We start from the raw sequence: 18,577 nt of genomic DNA on the forward strand, positions 1-18,577 counted from the left end.
GGGGGCCCGCGGGGGGCACGGCTGGTGGTGTGGAAACGCAAATGGGGTGCCCAGCCCAGCCGGGCCCCGGCCCTCGTGCTGCTCCCGCGGCCCCTGGGCAGGGGCTGCCTCGGGGTGCGTGTGACACGGGCCGGTAGAGGGCGATGAACGGGCCCCGAGGGCTGCCCGTGGTGCGTGGCTTTTCTTGCCCGATGGCGCACCAGAGCAGTGCACAGGTATAAGGGACATTTTGGCATTTCATGTTGACATTTGTTACCTGGTCTGATGTTACCAGGTTTCTCCTCACGATTTTCTTGTGGGTTGACCCTTTAGGCCACTTCCCCTTTCAGCTGCTTGTTTGGCCTTACTGTCCGTGCAAACTGACAGCATCTCCCTTTGTGTCAGCCTTCCTGAGTTTCCTTAGCCACTTTGGTATGAGCGCACTCCCAGCTGTTTTAAAACTCCCATGACTCCATGACTTTGTGACAGACAAAGGGGGAGCTACAGTTACTGCAGAGGAAAAGGTGATTGGACATGTGGGTCTCTAGGAAAGCAGGAAGGTCAGTTTGTCGGTTCCGCTTGCAAGAGTTCAGCTCCCCCTCCTCTCCATTTCCATGGGGAAATAGAAAGTTAACAAAAGATCAGAATGTTGGCAGGAGGTTCATTCTTCAGAAAAATTGTGATATTAAACAAAGATGCTTTAAATTGTATTCAACTTTTCTCATAACTCACTATGAGTCCAGGAATGTTTTATTTTCAAATTTAACTTGTTCCTTTTTTTACAGTTAAAGCCATGGCACTGAAGCAGGTTTCCAGCAACAAATGCTTTGAGGGTTTCCAGAAGGTGTTTGAACATGACAGGTAAACGCTACAAAACCAACACAGATGTTTAGCATGGGGCAGTGAATCCATACTATCTGCTGTCAGCGTTCTCAGTCTGCAGAAAAATAGCGTGTTCTCACTAATACCCATATTTCACTAAGGAGTGCTGTCTCCTGCGGCTTTGGCAGTGTTCTTGCATTTCTGTGTTAATGGTTAACATGTCTAGTACACTTAATGCTGCAGATCTGAGATGGGAAGTCAGTACTTTCAGCTTTGAAAATGGAGCTCCATTAGTTTGGGTTTTCCTCTTCGCAGCACAAACAACCTCCGTGTATACAAAGTTCCATTCACTCTATCAAATGTTTCACTTCTGTGCGCTCTTAAAAAATGCCGTGAGCAGACAGATCCAGTAGATAGATTCTTGTTTGACAAAGGTGGACAGAAGGAAACATTTGATTTTTTTTCATTTCTGGTCCAAAGAAAAAATATCATCGGTTATGCTTAGATAAGCTTTTATTGACAATTTTAGGCTTTAGTGTTAATTGGACAATTGGTTACTCTGTAGGGTTAGCAGACTGAAAACCTCTCTTGCTGGGGCATGCTGTGCAGGGCATATTCTGCAAGTGATGTGATGTGGATGTGTTCTTCAGTAAAAATTACTGTCCAGTTTAATAGAGCTCAAGTTAAATATTGCTAGGGTTCAAAATTAAATTTTCAGACTGTTCCCAGTCAGAAGCACTGCAAAAATGTGTCTTATTGTAGGTCTCTGTTTTAAATATATCCAGAACAAGGTAGGAAGGTTAGCTGTTGTCAATTCAGGAGGCTAAGGCTAAGTTTTAGAATTACTTTTCACTTTATTTCTTAACTTATTTGTTATAATTCACTGACCAAATCTCCCTTTGAATGAAATGCTTTCATTCAGCTTTGTTTTTTTAACGTTTGTGACCTTGTTAATTTAGTAGTGGTGATAACAAGTATTTTATTAATACAGTGCAGAGCTAAAATGCAAAATGAAATTTGGAATCTACTTGCCTCCAAAAGCAGAAACTGCAAAGTGTCCTGTGCTGTATTGGCTCTCAGGTAAGGAACGTGAATTTTAGTAACATAAAAAATATAATGTTAAGCGTGTTTAAGTTACTGCGCTACAGTTACTGAAAACCTGATGTAGAGATACTACAGTGGCAGCTCTTGCATTCTCAAAATATTGTCTTCTGGAACATGCATTTACTCTTGAGTGTATTGTGATTAAGAAGTTGGATGCAGATGGCCTCTGGGGTTAGCCTACCAGACTGTGTTATAAAATGCTCAGTGTTCAGTAAGGTCTACCCTTTTTTTTCTAAAATGTACTTACTTTTTATATATTTAAAGGTTCCCCTGAAAGGCCTTCCCATTGGGACACCTGCTTCCCCTTGTCCATGACAGACTGTTTCAACTGACAGGGTAGGGGGCAAAATCTAGCCCATGAGAGCCAGCAAATTTGTCCTCTGGACTCCACCTTATTTTGAGTGCTGTTTTGCAAGGAGCAACTGGTGAACTTGGAAGGGGAGGTGCTGTTAGCTGTGTTGCACAAGCACATCTAGAGGAAGGTAACCCTGTGGGACCAGAAAGGGCCAGGACTGAGGAGGGTTGTGTGGCAGGAGTTAGTTGTCTCATCCACAGCATCATTTCTTCATCTTTTCAGCTCCTGCAGTGTCCCATCCGGCTGCTGTCTTGATGGATGTAAGGCAATCTGGGATGAGACTGTATGGACAAACATGTGCTCCCAGTCATCCTGGCTTTGTTCTTCTACCCTATTTCTGTCATCTCCCAACAGAGCTGGGTCTTGCACCAGAAGTGCATAAATAATGTTAAGGCATTGCTTTCAAAATGGTCAGATTTATGTTGGTGGTGGCTCCAGGATTAATTAATTACATCTTTTTTTCTTTTCTCTTACTCAAAATGAAAAGCAGAAGCTCTGTCTGTTCTGTAATTTTAGGAGTTGCTATATTGAGACTTGTGTTTAGAAAGTTGGAGAACTGACTGGTAGTGTGGAGACTATATTCCTTGTATGCATTCATTTCACAAAATAGCTTGTAGATCTAATTTGGCCAATGACAGTGGACCGGGTAAAAATATTTGCCCTTGAAGTTGGAAGCATCAAAATTGTCTGAAGAGCTCCCAAGTCATGGAGCACATTTATTATTTGAATCTAAACCATACTGTCTTGGCTTGTATGTCAGTCAAATTAGGTTATTTGCAACTTGTCCTCAGAGAAAACTAGAATCATTAACCCCTCTCAAATGGCACAGTGAAGAGAAGTTGAAATACTGGTGTGCAATATTATTTGCTTGCAATTGGTCTTCATCTGGGCCTGCTGCTGTACAAAAGACGTGGATTGCTGTGGGTTTTCGAACCAGAGTGCTTATGGGCCTTTATCCTGTCTGAAGGATGTAGGATTTGTCAGACCACAGTATAATTCTGTGATGCATACAGTTGAAATGGTGGTAAAGAGAAAAATACAGTTGCAGGGTTAATGTCAGAAGTTAACAATGTTAACTGTAGCGACACTGTCTGTAGTCAGTGGATTTAAATACACAATACTTGGGGAAACTGTATATGCCATGTGAGTAGGCGCTCAAGGGGGTACAGAGCACACATTGACCTGTTTCTCATCAAATGTTAATGTGACTAGATGTGAAAGTGCAACTGTGTCTGTTTCTGTGGATTGCTAAGTATTGCTGAACCTAGTGAAAAGACTATTCCGTGTTTATGGAGATAGGAATCCCTCTTGTTTATTCAAAACCTTTTCTGTCAAGAAGGTTTTTGAAACTGGTATGCTGTGAGCCATGTGTAACCAATGATATTTTTATTTCTCTAGGGTTAACTTGCACAGAACAGAATTTTATAACGAAATCTGGTTTTCATCAAGCTGCAGCTGAACATGGCCTTATTGTAGTCGCACCAGACACAAGCCCACGTAAGTTATAACAAGAGACATGATAACAGTTGTTACGCTGAAGTACACTGTCTTTATCCTCAAAGAATGGAGTGCTGCAGTTTGCTACAAAGTATGTTACCCACCTGAGTCAGGATATGACCTCACCTTTACTTTGGATTGTTTGCTAGATTATATTGTCTATGTTCTTAATAACATGGTAGTGAAGGCTTGACATTTGAAACTCTTATTGTGATGGCACTAAAACTAGAACAAAGAGGGGCCATTGAGTACAGGATGAAGGAAAGGGAAGGAAAACTAGGCATGTGTTATCAGAGATATCAGAGACACTTGCCTGTACTTTGTGGCTTGCTGAGACTTTAAAAAATCTGTAGAGCTGTGTTGTCACACAATGATGAATGTTTACTCTTTATTGTATTCTGTCTTCTAAAGCCAATTAAATACATGTCTCCAGAGGATTCCAGTACTTAGAAAAGCAGAAGAAACCCTTCCCCCCTGCAGCTGCAATAGACTACTGATGAATGGCTTTTTAAAATGATGTGCTGTTATTTGTATAAGGATGAGCTTGTGTGTGGTACAGGAAACCTGAAAATGGTGGGTCTGCAGTTAAGGGAAATACAGTCTTTTGGTGATTCAGTGTATTAAATGTTTAGCATTTGCTGGATTCTGCTAAAAGTCTTGTGAGTGCTGTATACAAGGGTGGCAGTCTTCTAGTATTTCCCAAGCTTTAGTGAGCCAGATGTGAACACAGGTAATATGAGAATGAAGTGACATTCTTTCCAGAAAATGTTTCACACGTATAGGTTTTGCAGTCATGTCAGGTCAAAGAACAGAAATGCACATTTCTAATGAAGAGGGACTGAAGAGCAAAACTTGTGTATTAATGAACTTTGCGCTTCATTGTTGCTGTTTGCTGCAGACTAGAGATGGGCAACCGGCCTTTGCATTATTCACATGGGGTAATTATACTGGGACTTGTTTTCAGTGCTAAGTTGTCTCTCTCGTTGTGTGACTGCATTTGCATAGTTCATGGTTTTGTCCATTTTCTTTTAAAACCCTCTGTAACTTCTCTGTTGCCTTTTAGTCTACTTGATCAGGATTGCTCTGCTGTTTAGAGGAATTTCAGTATTTCATATTATACTCTTAGATTTTAGCTCAGAGACCCCAAATGTTCTTAAATGTCTTTGAGCTGTCTGAAGAAACAAGTAAAGAGCAGTTCAAATGTAATCACAAATTAAGAGATCTGAGCATAGGAGATGTATCTGTATGGGGAAAAATACTGCTTGAAAACATGAAATACCTGTTACTACAGACCCTCTGTCAGGCCTTGATAGACTTTACTTTTCCTTCCTTGTAGGGCTTTGCTTTTCCAGACAGGTGTGCTGAGCAGTATTTTGCAGGTTCCTTTTCAAATTTCTTTTTTTAAGGCCTCTGTTAAATTTCTTTTAGCAGTATCAGCACTGCCTTCATTGCATGGCAGAACTTTCTGAGTTTTTGCCTTATCTCCGAGGGACCGAAGTTAGACTTTTTGTATTCAACTTGTTGTGTAAGCAACTCCAGTCCTTGTGACTGCCAGACTAAGTTACAAAATCACTCATTGTTCAAGGGCATGTCAGTGGAGCAAACTCAACTTTGATCCTTGTAAAAATCTGGTTTCACACTGTGACAGGGTGGCAGGTATCTCTGCACAAATTGTCAGGGACTGTCAAATTACACATGGGTTTGCAGTGTTATCTGACAGTGGTGAAAGGCCATGTAATTTCAGATTGCAGAAACTAGGAAATTTTGGAGAAAAGGAGGCCATTATTTCCTGTAACATATACCTTGAAATATTACATTCTGTTCTGCAAACCAGGCTGGTAAATCATAGGCTAATCAAAGGGAGAGTAAGAGAGGACTGGATGTGATGTATTGACTTTCAAGGAAACATCTGCAAATTTAGTCTGAAGGTGCAGCCTTGGAAAAGAGGATGCAGTCCTGCAGTTACTCAAAGAAGAAATTACTGAAGTTTTATGGGGAGTTATACGTGGGAGCAATGAAATGAATTGCAGAAAAGGTAGAGAGGGGAACAGTAAGTGTTATTATACTGTTGAATCTGAAAGAGGGAGGTGTAGCAGACATTATTTGAAGCACATAAACTAGTCTGGACATTTGGTGATATATGTTTCTGTCCTGGGGGAAAGAAAATTTTGTACAGTTTCTGTTTCTCACATAGGTTCTTGTATCTGATAGGATGAGGTCTAATAACTGAATTAAGCTGATAGCACCAATTAACAAGTGCCAACTTTTGAGTAAGTCCCTGGGTGAATTGGATGAAGCTTTACAGAATTGTTTTGGGAGAGATCTGTATGTTATGTTTATTTATGAAGCGATACTGAAACAAGTTACAAGTTGGATACATCTGTAGATAATATGTAAGTGGCGTTTTGAAACTGTTGTTGAACTAACACTTGAAAACACTATTAATGAATTAAAATCTGAATTGTCTTATAGCTGGAGGGGTAGAGGCATGTTGATTGAGGAACTTGTGTCCCAAGTCTCTGATTTCTATGGCAGGTTGTCCAGTTCTCAACATCTAGTAAAGGGAAGACAGTAACTATAGAAAGATTTTTCATGGTAGGTGGCTGCAATATCGAAGGGGAAGATGAAAGCTGGGATTTTGGCACTGGTGCTGGTTTTTATGTGGATGCCACTGAAGATCCTTGGAAAACAAACTATAGGATGTATTCCTACATAAAGGATGAGGTAACTTTGCTGCTGAGTTGTCCTGGTGCTGTTGGGTAAGAGAAGGGGTGTGGTTCAGTCATGCTCTTTGTTCCTATATCCAAAGCTTGCTTAAAGTGATCTTGATAGCCCGTGGATGGTTTGTCAATATCTTGCTTTCCTCTTTTATTAAAAGGATTTGTTACTTCTTTTTTAATCTTTATTATTTCAGTGATTGGATTTACCCAGTTGTTAGGCCTTTCCTTACCAAACAGGAGGGAGTGAATTGCAGCACAGAGGTGATAAGACCTGGCAAGGATTGAGCAGGAGCTTCTGGAGTCTGCTTTTCTGCCAGAGGTGCCACAGGGTTGGCCTACACTTCTAATCTTGATTCATTAGTTGTGCAATCTCTGCTCTTGTAAAATCTCTACTCTGCTGCTTCTGAAACATCCCACTGTGTTTCACTGCACCAGTACTTTGTATTGCTCGTTTAGACTGTTTTCACTGCCTGTCTGGAGAGGGTGGGGTGGTGGGTTTGTTTTTGATTCCCTTAACTGGATATAATAGTAGATCCTTGAGATACGTATTAGAAAGGTGAGTGTCCAGTTTACTCTGCATGTGGTTTTTGTGGTATGGATTAAAACCAAAGTTGATGGGAATACGGAGAGCAAGTAATCTCCCAAGGATGATTTGCCATTCTGGTCACTTATAGGAGCACATCATACTTATGTATCTATTAAAATAAGGCTATATTTATTATGAAATTCCAACATCTTTTGTTACAGGTTTACGATAGATTTCTGTAGAGATAGTTTGAGTTACTTATTATCAGATGAATTGTTTCCTTTTGATTTTACAGTCCCATTCAAATTGCTTTCAGGCCATTATCACAAATGTCAGACTAGAACCAAAGATGTGCCTTTGGTTTCAGTGGCTTTCTGGCATTAAAACACATTAGTTATTTGTGAGCTTTTTCCCATAAACATACTGAAGTTGCTTTAACATTTTTATTACACTGTTGTTCCTTTACAGCTGCCTAAACTAATAAATGCCAATTTTCCAACTGACCCTGAACGGATGTCTATTTTTGGGCATTCCATGGGAGGTCATGGAGCTCTTATTCTTGCTCTGAAGAATCCTGGAAAGTACAAAGTAAGATATAATACAGCTTATGAGATATACTAAGGCTTATACAAATTTCTATAGAAGTGAAGAAAGAAAACACAGCACCAAGTCCTGTTACAGTATTAAATGTATAACTAGTCGTAGTTGTAGCAGTATGTACTCTGGAATGTGAGTATTAGTGAAATTTTTTTAAAATCTTCAAATTTTAAAAGTTAGGGTAAGTCCCCTTTCTTGTAGATGATGCTACAGCTCTTTCAAACCAATTGTTACATTTAAATATACACAGGCTCCTTCTAGCTCTGGAGTTAATTCTTGCTGCCAGTATTGTCTAGAAATCTGATTGTGTGATTTGATGTATCTTTTCAAATCCTGTCTTGTTCATTTTGGAGCTTTTATTACCAGCAAATTTTTTCACCACCACTATATGTGTGCTTGCTTAGAATTTACTACAGAGTCTATTAACTCCAGCTGATAGCAAGTGTAACTGTAAAGCACCTGAACTGCACACAGAATAGTATCCGAAGGACTTCCCCCACTTTCTTTTCCACCCCTGAGGTTTGCATGTCAACTTTCCTAAAGATTGATTTTTGGAGTAGTCTAGGTATCTGAAGTTGTGTTCATTTGTATTCTACTTGAATCTAAATCAAGCATGCTGGAACTGATTTGCCTTTCCTTTATACTCATGAGGGCTGAGAGGAATTTTTTTGTCCTCTTTGGAGATACGCTTGCGTAAAATGCATTTCTGAGGGAGAACTGGACATTGGTGTTTGAGAGGTGAAGGGCTCTCTGCCTTTGTGTATCAGTCCTTTCATGGGCTGTCCTGAACCTGCACTTTGTAGTCAGCTTCTGCAAAAAGGGAACAGCCTTTTTGAAAATAGCATAACATTTGTTCAGTGTCCTTAGCTTGGCATTATAAGAGAGCTGAGTGTAAGATAAAGCTTTATTTTTATCTCTCCTTTTTATCTTTTGGAGCCAGTAGTTCAAAAATTTCCATTTTCACTGTTGGCACTTAACTGTAAATTGTGTCATCAAAAAGAATTAAACAATAAATTGGAAAGACACACTCTGTTCTTCTGGATTTTAGTATTAAGTGGTTTGTTGCTATTTCTTGCAAGACATGAGAGTGGAAATATTGATGTCCCATGGCCAAATCCAAAAGAGGAATGTAAGAATAGGACTAGGACTTCAGACACCAGTACCCGGAGCTGTGATCTAAAATGCGCTTTGCTTGACCCCTAACCCTGGAGGTACCTAAATTTGTGAGACAGTGTTGCATATTTAGGCTGACTGAGCAGCCTCACACCTCAGGCTTTGTTGTGCTCTGCCAAAATCCAATTGGAGGTGAAGTGGTCCCACGTTCTGACCATGCTGACCCAGCAGTAGACTTGAGATCCTTCTCTGCTGCTTAAGGGAATTCAAGCCATTATCTCCAACAAGGAAGGGAACTGGCTGTCTAGCCTTGCCTTTTGAAGCTTGGCTGATGTGCAAAAAGGAAAGCAAAACTATGGGGCTAGAAAGAACACCTAAGAGGGAAGTAGGGTAATGGTTGGGGCACTCAGAGGGTTGGGGGTGTGTGTGTCCTGGGTTTTGACAGTAACTTCAAAACAATTTTCAAAAATGCTTTTCATTTGCTTGTTAGTTAGCAGAAATCACTTTTCTTAATAAATACCTTTTTTTCATGCTTTTTTGCTGAACAGTCTGTATCAGCATTTGCTCCTATCTGCAACCCTATGCAGTGTCAGTGGGGGAAGAAAGCGCTCGGTGGATATCTGGGATCAGATGTAAGCAAATGGGAGGTATGTGTTCCAACTTGCAGTCCTTTAATCACACAGGAATGAGTGATCTGTAGAGGTATCGCAGCAGGAGTCTGGAACAAAGCTTTAGGGTGCTCCTGCGCTGGTAATGTTATCTGACTACACCCCTAAGCATGGGTAAGCCTTGTATGTTCCTGATGGCTATGACTTTCTGTTGCCTGATGGTGCTTGTAGCACGTGTAATGAGATAGAATCTCATCAAATTGACTAAATTCCTCCCTGTTCTATGAAGACCTTAAGATCTGCGCTAAGAAGAATTATGAGCAGTCTGAGACTTTCTGAACTGGATGGAAGCAGTGAGCAGTTTAACAGAGTTAGGCTATTGTCTGTTTCTCAAAAACTCCGTTCTCAATACACAAACAAGCTGGTTTTTGTAGTAGCCTAAAAAGAGAGACTGCTACAAACTGCTCAGAGACTGATGAGCCTCATGGCATTTGCAGGGGCAGCCTGTTGGAGGCAGGTAGCAGAGGACCCCATTGGATACTGGGAAATTGGTATCCTGTAGAACAGGATTAAACCAGGCAAAGTTAGATTTTTAACTCCAGGGCCCCAATTTTGAAATATAAGTAGCTGTACATGCATGGCTTAATATATAAAAATGTTTGTATGCCTGTTGCTGCATTACTTGGGCAGCCCTTCAGTATTTTTAATGTCAGCATAAATGTTGCACAGTATCCGTAGAATTAAGTTAGAAGGGATCATTGTGACCAGGTACTCTGATTTTCTTGTAAATAAACACAAGCTGCAGTTAAGTCCCTCATAAATTGAATGAAAGTATCTCTTAGGAAGACATCCAAGTCTGATTAAAACATTACAGGAATGGTGAGCACTAGCTGCTTCCACAGTTATTAATAGTTTGCATATTTAAAAATAACCAGTTAAAGTTACATTCACATAATTATTTTATTTGAAAAAAAAAAAAGTTTTCTAGCCCCTTAACTTGCTTTGAAGCTCTTCTCAAAACCCAGTCCAGTAGATCAACTTAGACCTGCCTTTTCACAGATACACAACCTCTGATTTCCATTATTTCTGCTTCAAATTGACACCTGTTACACTGGTGTTTTAACCTTTAGCTGACAAAATAGTTACACCAACATACCAAGTTACTTTGGCAGGATCTAGTTTCTGTACAAGCATGTGAACTGGTACTAGATTATATTGCTGTTTGATTCTGTATGAATTTAGCCCTGGGCTGGACATTTTGTTTGGTCCAGAATTGATCTCAAGCTGCCAATTTGGTAATTACTTAGATCATCCCATTTGCCCTTTTCAAAACATGGGTATTACTTTTCAGTTGTCTGGAATTCCCCGATTTTTTGCTTTTCCAAAGTGCAGTTTGGTGACCTGATCAGTATGACCCAGCACTCCATCCATAACATTCTTGCACTGAGCAAATCTGACCCAGGTTAACACATATAACTGAAGGTCATTTCTCTTTTATTCCTGCAGGCATATGATGCTACACAACTTGTGAAGTCCTATCCAGACTCTCACCTGGATATCTTGATTGATCAAGGCAAAGATGACCAGTTTCTCTCAGCAGGCCAGTTACTGCCTGATAACTTCATTGCTGCCTGCACAGAGCAGAAAATCCCAGTCGTCTTTAGACTGCAGCAGGCAAGTTGCTTCTGCAATCCATGGTTGTTGGGTTGTTGCTTTGTGATTTTTGGGTCTGTGTGGCAGGTAGTTAAGAGGGTTTCTCTTCTTCATGGGACGTGCTCTCCCTTACTTACCTGTGAGTCTGTCCCTGGCCAAGTGAGGAAGAGGGTGAGAAGGACATTTTCCTTCATAGCAGCCATCAAGGAGTGCAATATCCATCAGATTCAGCTGCTTTTCACCACTAGGTGGGGTTATGATTTTCGTTTCAACAAACTGATCTGTGATGGTAACTCAAGCCACCAGTGGTCGGCCGAAGCAGCAGCATTAATGATTTTTAATAAGTATCACAGTCATTGTCCAAGCAAAGCAACAGGTGTACTTTTGCTGGATTCCTTATCTGTACTGTGGGTATTGTGTTTAGCATACAACTTCGTGATTTAGTTTGCATGTGTTTGTGTAAATCAGGAAAGGTTTGTAACTGCCTCAAATCTTAGATTCATTTAAAGGCCCAGGTGGAAGGGTTGCCCTTTCCCATGGTGCAGTGGCCCAGAGCAGTGCTGTCCTGAGAGCACTGGAGTCTTTGTAAGCAACTGACAACTTCCAGCCAGACTCAGTGAGGGGCTCGGCTGTGGAGAATGAGGGACTGTCCTCTGATTTATCATAAACCCTGCACAAAAAAGATACAATTAGTGCTGACAAAGTGGTGTAGTTCGGAGGTTTACATGTCATTTTAGCATAGTGCTGGAGCAGTAATTCAGACCTGGGCTGTGTTCTCCTTATACTACCCTGTGTTCTACCAGTAGGGCAGTGCCAGTGAGGGGAACCGTTCCCCTCACATCACGCTGCGCTCTGCAGCTGACACTCACCGTTACCCATCTCTAATTTACATGTCCAGATTAGGGCAGGTTAAGGTACTTTCTGTTTGGTTAGCTTCCTAGGGTTCATATATACTTAATCTGTTAGTTAGGTATCCTTCACAGTTTTTATATATAATACAGGTATTTTTGATTTCTTAAAACAGATCAAACCAGGAGATTCATTACCTTTCCTAGAGGAGACCTTAGCATGATTGCTTTATCATGAACTATATGTGTTTGCTGATTTGTTGCCATTCTTTTCTAGGGTTATGATCACAGCTATTTTTTCATTGCTACATTTATTAATGACCACATCAAACACCATGCAAAATACCTCAATGCTTGAACCATTTGGATGTGAGCGTCGTCTGTCCAATATGAATCAAGAGATATAGGTGAACTAAACAAAAATAATGTTCTGAAGTAATGTCTGTAAAATGGGAGATCTTCTGACTGTACTGCTAAGAAAAATAAAAGTCCCACTTAATTTGATGTGTGTGCTTTCGAGTAAGTATTGTGAATGTGCTTGCATGCTTTGAAAACACTTTCAGCACCAGGAAGGTGCATGCTGTACTCTAGGTCAACATGAAAATTAGCAGATGAGTTCATTTCAGATTGTGAACATGGGTATGTACTTGGGACCTCAAGATGGTTTGTATCGCAACTATGCAGAGACTATGAGTAACAACAGCATGCTTGTTCGGCTAATTAAATGCCAGGGTTCATTTCATCACCTAACATTGAAGGAAGTCATTAGTGGCACAACCAAGATAATTAATCTGTGGTGGTCAGTGGGTTTTTCCCTTGGCCTAGCTAAAAACATTCCAAGGACAAAGTCTGGTGGAGAATACAGACAGAAGCTTGCTGTGCAGAGTAGTTTTCTGTCTGGTGCGTTATTAACAACAAACAATCTGGAGAGTATTTTGTGGGTGATACTTAAAGACCTCTTAAAAACCATGTGAGGAAAGCACTCTGTAGTAAAGGGGTGGGGTTTTTTTCCTCCACTTGCCTTTGATTGTTGCTGAGTGTGAAAGGCTTGTGCAGTGTTTCTGGGTTTCTTAGACTTAAGAGGACTGAGAGGAAACTGATAAATAGATTTGAAAGAAGCAATCCCTTTCTATAGATGATCTGATACCTCATTGCTGAAAACGAGCATGCTTATTTTTCAGAAGACAGCAGTATTTAGGCCCGACAATTGTAGATCTAAAATAGTTCCCAGTGGTATAATTCTGCCAGCTACTTTGTGTGGGGCAAGAACATGGATTGTTCTAGGGAGTTGTTTATCTTAAATTCAAGTGATCACTTGTAAAAATCTGCTTTCCCATGGTTCAACTGAACCTGCATCATTGCTCAAACCTTGACTCACTCTTGCCAGAGGAAATATTAGGGTAGATGTAGGATTGGTTTGCTTTCCAAAGCAATGCTGAACATTCTCCTCTTTCTCTGGCCCCTGCTAGATTCCAGACTGCAGGGAGACTGATGCTGGGAACTTACATTTCTGTTATTGGTGACTGGCTTAAATTACGTACTGATTTCTATCAATCTTGCATCTGCCTGTTTGTGAAGTAAACTTAGAAGGCTGGGAAGATATGACTGTGCATGGTGCAAGAGTTCTCCGAAATACTGAATGCAAGTTTTCCACACTGCGTGGATTTACAATAGACACTGACTACTCCTTTCTTATAAAGCAGGGCACTGACATAAAAATTTTAAGCCACAATTGCTAAATGTTTATTTCCACTCCCACAACAGCAAAATTGGCTCAAAGGCTTGTTTAATGTCTGGCAGCTTCTTCTGGTTCTTCTCCCCACCCCCCAACCCCCCCAGTAAGCAGGGGGAAAATGAATTACTGGGTTAGAGCAGAAGTGCACTGTGCTTGCACTGCAGTCTTGTGCCCCCTACTACAGACAGAGTAGCAGCGGAATCGGAATGTTCAGCTTGGTGCAGTTAAATCTAATGATAAACACTTTAATTTGATGTCAAAGTTAGGATTTTTTTTCCCGATGCATTCTTAAGATTGTGTTTAAGTGAAAGGGGCATCCCATTTTTTTCATTCTCTATCAGGAGTGTATGCACCTACACATTAGATTAGAGGAGATTAAAAAGCAGGTTTAACCTTGTAATTTACTGCAAGGGCTTTTAAACCACCAGAAGACAGGTAAGAAACAGCCTTCCCTGTGTGTAGGGGGGAAACACCATCTTTTATACTTAATAAATTTTTATGACATAGTTCTAAGTTTCCTGTTATACTGTGAATGGTTGTGGGGAGCTTTATTTCCTGTATCTTTAATTTATAGTCCAGCAGAACATCAATTACCATTATCAGGTTCCCCAAACAACTGCCCAGGTACAATTTTGGAGGTGAAAATATTGTCCACTTGGTACTCCTGAGAACTGACTGCCCTCCCACACTGTTTGCTTTCTTGATAAAACTGATCACTTACATGCACTGCTGCCTTCCTCCTTGGGAAGGACTTCCTAGTTGCTCATTTGTGAACAGGAGCAGGCTCAGGTTAAGTGTCCGACGGGCCCTTGTGAGCCCACAAACTTGCTTTGGACCTCAAGGCTTTATAAAAACTGCCCTGAGTTCTTCCAAAACTGGTGCTAGAGGGTTAAGAAGGCCCTTGAACTGCCCTTGTCCACAGGCTGCAAATGCAGGGCAGCACAGACCGCTGAGCAGACTTGGGGCGCTGGAATCGGTTGTGCAGATGGCTACAGCCCCCGAACATCTCTGCACCACCTTGGTAAGAATTGCGTGAGGCTGTCAGATCTCTACTGTTGGCAACACTCACACCTCAGCTGGAGGTGGCCCTCAGCGCTGCCCGCTGTTAAATGGGCTCTACTCTCGTGGAGGAGCAGCACCGCAGAACTGCTGCAGGACTCCTGACTAAATGACACCGATTCTAACGCAGCAGTGAGTCCATCCTGGCTTCGGATCGCTACAGCTGCAAGGGTGCTCATGCTCCCTCAGCAATCCAAAGCAGGATCTCCTCAGGAGATTATTGCAGCAAGGTCCTCTCCTTCCAAAATCCCCTACAAGAAGTGAACAAATACAGCCATAAAATCAGCTGGTTAAGGTAAAGACGCTTCATTAGAGAAAGGAGCAGAATCTGTACTTAAATGACTTTAGAAACTCCCATGGGAAAGAGAAGGCTGTATACTATGACCTGCAAGCAGTGGTCCCTACTACCTGTATCTGCAGGGACAGAAGAAGGGCAAAGCAGCTTGGCACAGCCCAGTCACACCTGGTTATCCTCAGGTCACAAAGTGTTTCTGCATTATTGCTTGGATTCACTAGAATAAAGCAAGCATCTGGTTTTGTTGGCTAAAGCAAAAGTCTGCAGAATAATCTCTGGGAATCTGGAGGGAAAATGTTGCGCTGTGCAGTGAAATGGGAAGCAGGAAACCAACCGATTCTCCCAGGGGGGCTGTGAGCAGGAGCAAACTGAAGCAGAGCCTCCCTTCTCCCCGAGCTGAGCCCGCCGGGTCACCTGGCCCTGGGAGCAGAGCACAGTTAATTCCACCGCTGCTGCTGTTCAATACATGACCAGCAGCAGATCTAAAGCAACGGAGGCAGCAAAGCTGCTGGAAGATCATTTGCAGGAGCTGACACCGAACCAGTTACCAGCTGCATCCTTTTCCTAGTTTAGCTGCAAAATTCCTTTATTTGTGGCACATCATCTTCCTCCTCCCCAAACCCCGATGCATCATTCCCAGCGTTGGGCTCTCCAAACACCATCTCTTTGACAAGAAACTGTCAGTCACAGGGGTAGTCATTAAAGGGTTTCTACAAATAGTATAGTTTAATTGTAACTACAGTGAAGATTTTCTATATACATTCTGTTCACTGCTGAGGTTATTATAGATTTGCCATGCATGTTTTATTGCACATATAAATAGTGTACAAAGATTGGTGAAGATTCTCATTTTAGACGTACAGGTTAAGACTGCATAAAAAAGCTGTATTACAAAATATTTAGAGCTATTTATTTACAGCCAACTTCAAGCAAATATTGAAAGACACTATCAGGAGAAAACCAAGATTTTAATTATGAAAAAACAAGATTTGTCAAAATAATAATTACAAAGCTTCATGTTGCCATATATACATTGTAAAAAAATACTCAGGAAACCTGCATTTTATCCCTCAAGATGCAGAAATCAATATTCCTATTTTTATACTCGATCTTTGAATGCTTTTAAAATTTGATAAACTCTGACTTGAAAACTTATTTTCTTTACATTGTTCGTGCTTTTTGACAAAACAGATATTTGTGCAGCTCTGTAAAATATTAAAATACATTTTAATTTAGTGTTAAAGTGCACAGTACATGTTATAGGAAACAATATGCTAGCTGCCAATCAAAATTACAATTTAAGTCAATGTTCCCTCTGTAAAATAAATGCTTTTGCTTTGGTTGAAGTAACTAGATATTCCATGCTTACTGTACGTCCCATTGTCTGCGAGTCCACTGTCATCCTCCTAACACAGTGCTGTCATGCCAGCACATTGGCAATTTGTGGTATTAAAAAGTGTAGCCTGAATTCAAATACTGTATTAATCATTAAAAATCTGCTATTGGATTACTGGTGGTTTTAAATGCAGTGTCTGTGTGAACATGCATGTAGCTTTGCCCAGATACATCATAGTTGCAAGTAAGCATCATTCTTCCAGAAAGTTTTTATGCAATAGTTCTCTCCACATTCTCGTACTTAAATATTTAGTCCTCCCGCCACATTGCCTCTTTTTTGTCATTCCGCATTTCCAACTACCTGCTTGTGTGACCACGGACCCCTAGCAGCTAGCCTCTTCACCACCTGCAGCTTTCCTCTCCTGCTTGCTGAAGTTACATCACTAGCTTCTCCTCTGAAAGAAAAATGGACGTTCCAGATATTGTGAGAATCGCTGTGCTGGAGCTTTTTGATCTAAAACATGTGATGGTTTAATAATAAATTACACTTATAAACAAAATCTCTTAAAAAAATTTAAAGTAGTGATAAGAAAAAGAACTTTATTTCCTATTGCTGATGTGGGATTAGAGGTCTGATCCTGCAAATGTTCACCACAGAACATTGTGCTCAATTCTGTGGGAAAATGATGGAGACTAGAAGGAGAAGCACTGTACCCAGCAGGTTGGATCTGGAAGATCAGGTCTTTGAGACTGCCTTTGGCAATTTTCATAATTTTGTCTCCTCTCGAAGGAATCATTGAATTTTTTGGCTATCTGGTAAATTTTCTTCTTAACGTTCTTGTGCTATTTTTTAACATTTGTTCTGTAGTGCTGTAGTCTTTAAAAGAAATCAAGTTACAGTGCAAAATTATATTTCAAGACACATGATCCTAATGCACATCACTCATTTTGTTGTGGCAAAAGTTAAATGTCTTGTGCATAGTAAAATAAGCAATCAAAAATATGTGTTCACATTTATTTTTCAAGTTTACATCTTTCCTTTTTTTTTTTTAACATCTATATACAAATAAAATGGGTGTGCTCTCAGTTTCAGCCAATTTAGTCTAGTGGGGGGAAAAGTGCTACTGGAATGTAGGAAACTCAATGGAATGCAGACAAATTTTTACCAATGTTCCACAAATTCAAGAAATAAAGAATGCCATTCCAGCTAGCTGTCCTTTTAATAAAAGCACCTATGTTGTTTGCTTTTTATCTTACATATTAGAAAATACAATTTACGGAGATCTAGAGCTACTGCACACCAAGTAGAATAAAAAATAACTAAATATTTATATTAAAATAAAGTGTTTAACCACAAAAAAGCAGTAATAAAATACAGTTTCCTAATTTACAGTTTGCATCCAAAGGATGAATAACAACTCACTAATAAATAATATTTATATAAATATTTTATGTCTGGATATTTTTAAAAGGCAATAGCCTGAAGCGACTGCAGAAAAACCTAACATGGTAGAAGTCTGATTTACTCTCCCTGCTCCCCCCCCCAAATGATTACACTGATTCTTAGTTTAATAATACGAAGGTATCTTGCTGCAAGACAGCTGTGTACTCCACACATTTTTAAGTGGCAGAGAGGTGGCTGTTTTAGTAAGTACTGTACAAAGTGAGCTATAAAAGCAGTGAAGTGCCAATCTGCTCTAGAAAATGTTTAGTTTCTGGTTTGTAGTTCGATGTATATGTACAGTCTGAAAGATGATTTTAAAATCAGAAGTGTAATAATACTCTTGGAGCACTTTTTTCTTTTTCCAATGCAGTTTGAAAAGAAGATGGGCAGTACTTTTTTTCTTTGATGGCACAGTGGAGCTGGTAACAGCAGAGATAGTAGTTTCATGTGAATAAAGCTTGTTTCACTGTGGTTACATCTAGCAATGCTTGTACTGTTATGCTCACTTTTACCAAGCCCTTTTCTTCTAGGATGTGATGTGGTAGGCAGAGCTTCTCCTAGAAAAAGACAAACAAAGGAATAAAGATTAGGATATTCAATACTCACTGCAAAATCTTGCTTTACATAATCCCAGTTGGAAAGCAAAGCCCAACAAGCAGGAACCATTAGCTATTTTTAATTAAAAAACACTTTCTGTGATTTTGACTGTAAGTCTCTGATTTTGCTCTCATTACCTATGAAGTAGTGAGAGATCTGTTAATATTCTGGGCCTCAGAAACCAGCCTGTTCTGTGGTCATTACATTATATAAACTTCTCAACTAAGAGTGAGGGCCCATAAGTACACACTGAACTTTAACCTACAAAGTGAGATAACATGCCATTTGCC

General features: G+C 40.3%; 2 protein-coding genes across 8 annotated transcripts in view; one reads left to right on the forward strand and one right to left on the reverse strand.

Annotated features, from left to right (window-relative positions):
- Positions 1 to 20: 20 nt before the first annotated feature.
- Positions 21 to 12,319, forward strand: ESD (esterase D). Its single transcript, XM_026854748.1, has 9 exons — positions 21 to 215; positions 765 to 840; positions 1,793 to 1,881; positions 3,659 to 3,757; positions 6,357 to 6,481; positions 7,472 to 7,591; positions 9,262 to 9,360; positions 10,828 to 10,995; positions 12,100 to 12,319. Exons 2-9 carry the CDS (start codon positions 773 to 775, stop codon positions 12,178 to 12,180), a joined length of 849 nt encoding a protein of 282 aa, XP_026710549.1. The 5' UTR covers positions 21 to 215; positions 765 to 772; the 3' UTR covers positions 12,181 to 12,319.
- Positions 12,320 to 15,624: 3,305 nt separating this feature from the next.
- Positions 15,625 to 18,577, reverse strand: part of LRCH1 (leucine rich repeats and calponin homology domain containing 1) — a 93,754-nt gene continuing 90,801 nt past the window's right edge. For 4 of the 7 annotated variants that reach the window (XR_003399148.1, XR_003399170.1, XR_003399145.1 and 1 more), the window contains one exon: positions 18,137 to 18,247. Coding sequence is in view for 3 of the 7 variants with exons in the window: in XM_026856431.1 (XP_026712232.1) it covers positions 18,134 to 18,247 (114 nt within the window). In the remaining 4 variants the exon portion in view is untranslated. Of the gene's footprint in view, positions 18,248 to 18,577 lie in introns of all 7 variants that reach the window. The other 3 variants (XM_026856431.1, XM_026856307.1, XM_026856224.1) reach the window with 1 other exon arrangement.

The sequence above is a fragment of the Athene cunicularia genome (assembly GCF_003259725.1).
Source record: "Athene cunicularia isolate RWA chromosome 1 unlocalized genomic scaffold, athCun1 chr1_part1, whole genome shotgun sequence".
Taxonomy (NCBI): domain Eukaryota; kingdom Metazoa; phylum Chordata; class Aves; order Strigiformes; family Strigidae; genus Athene; species Athene cunicularia.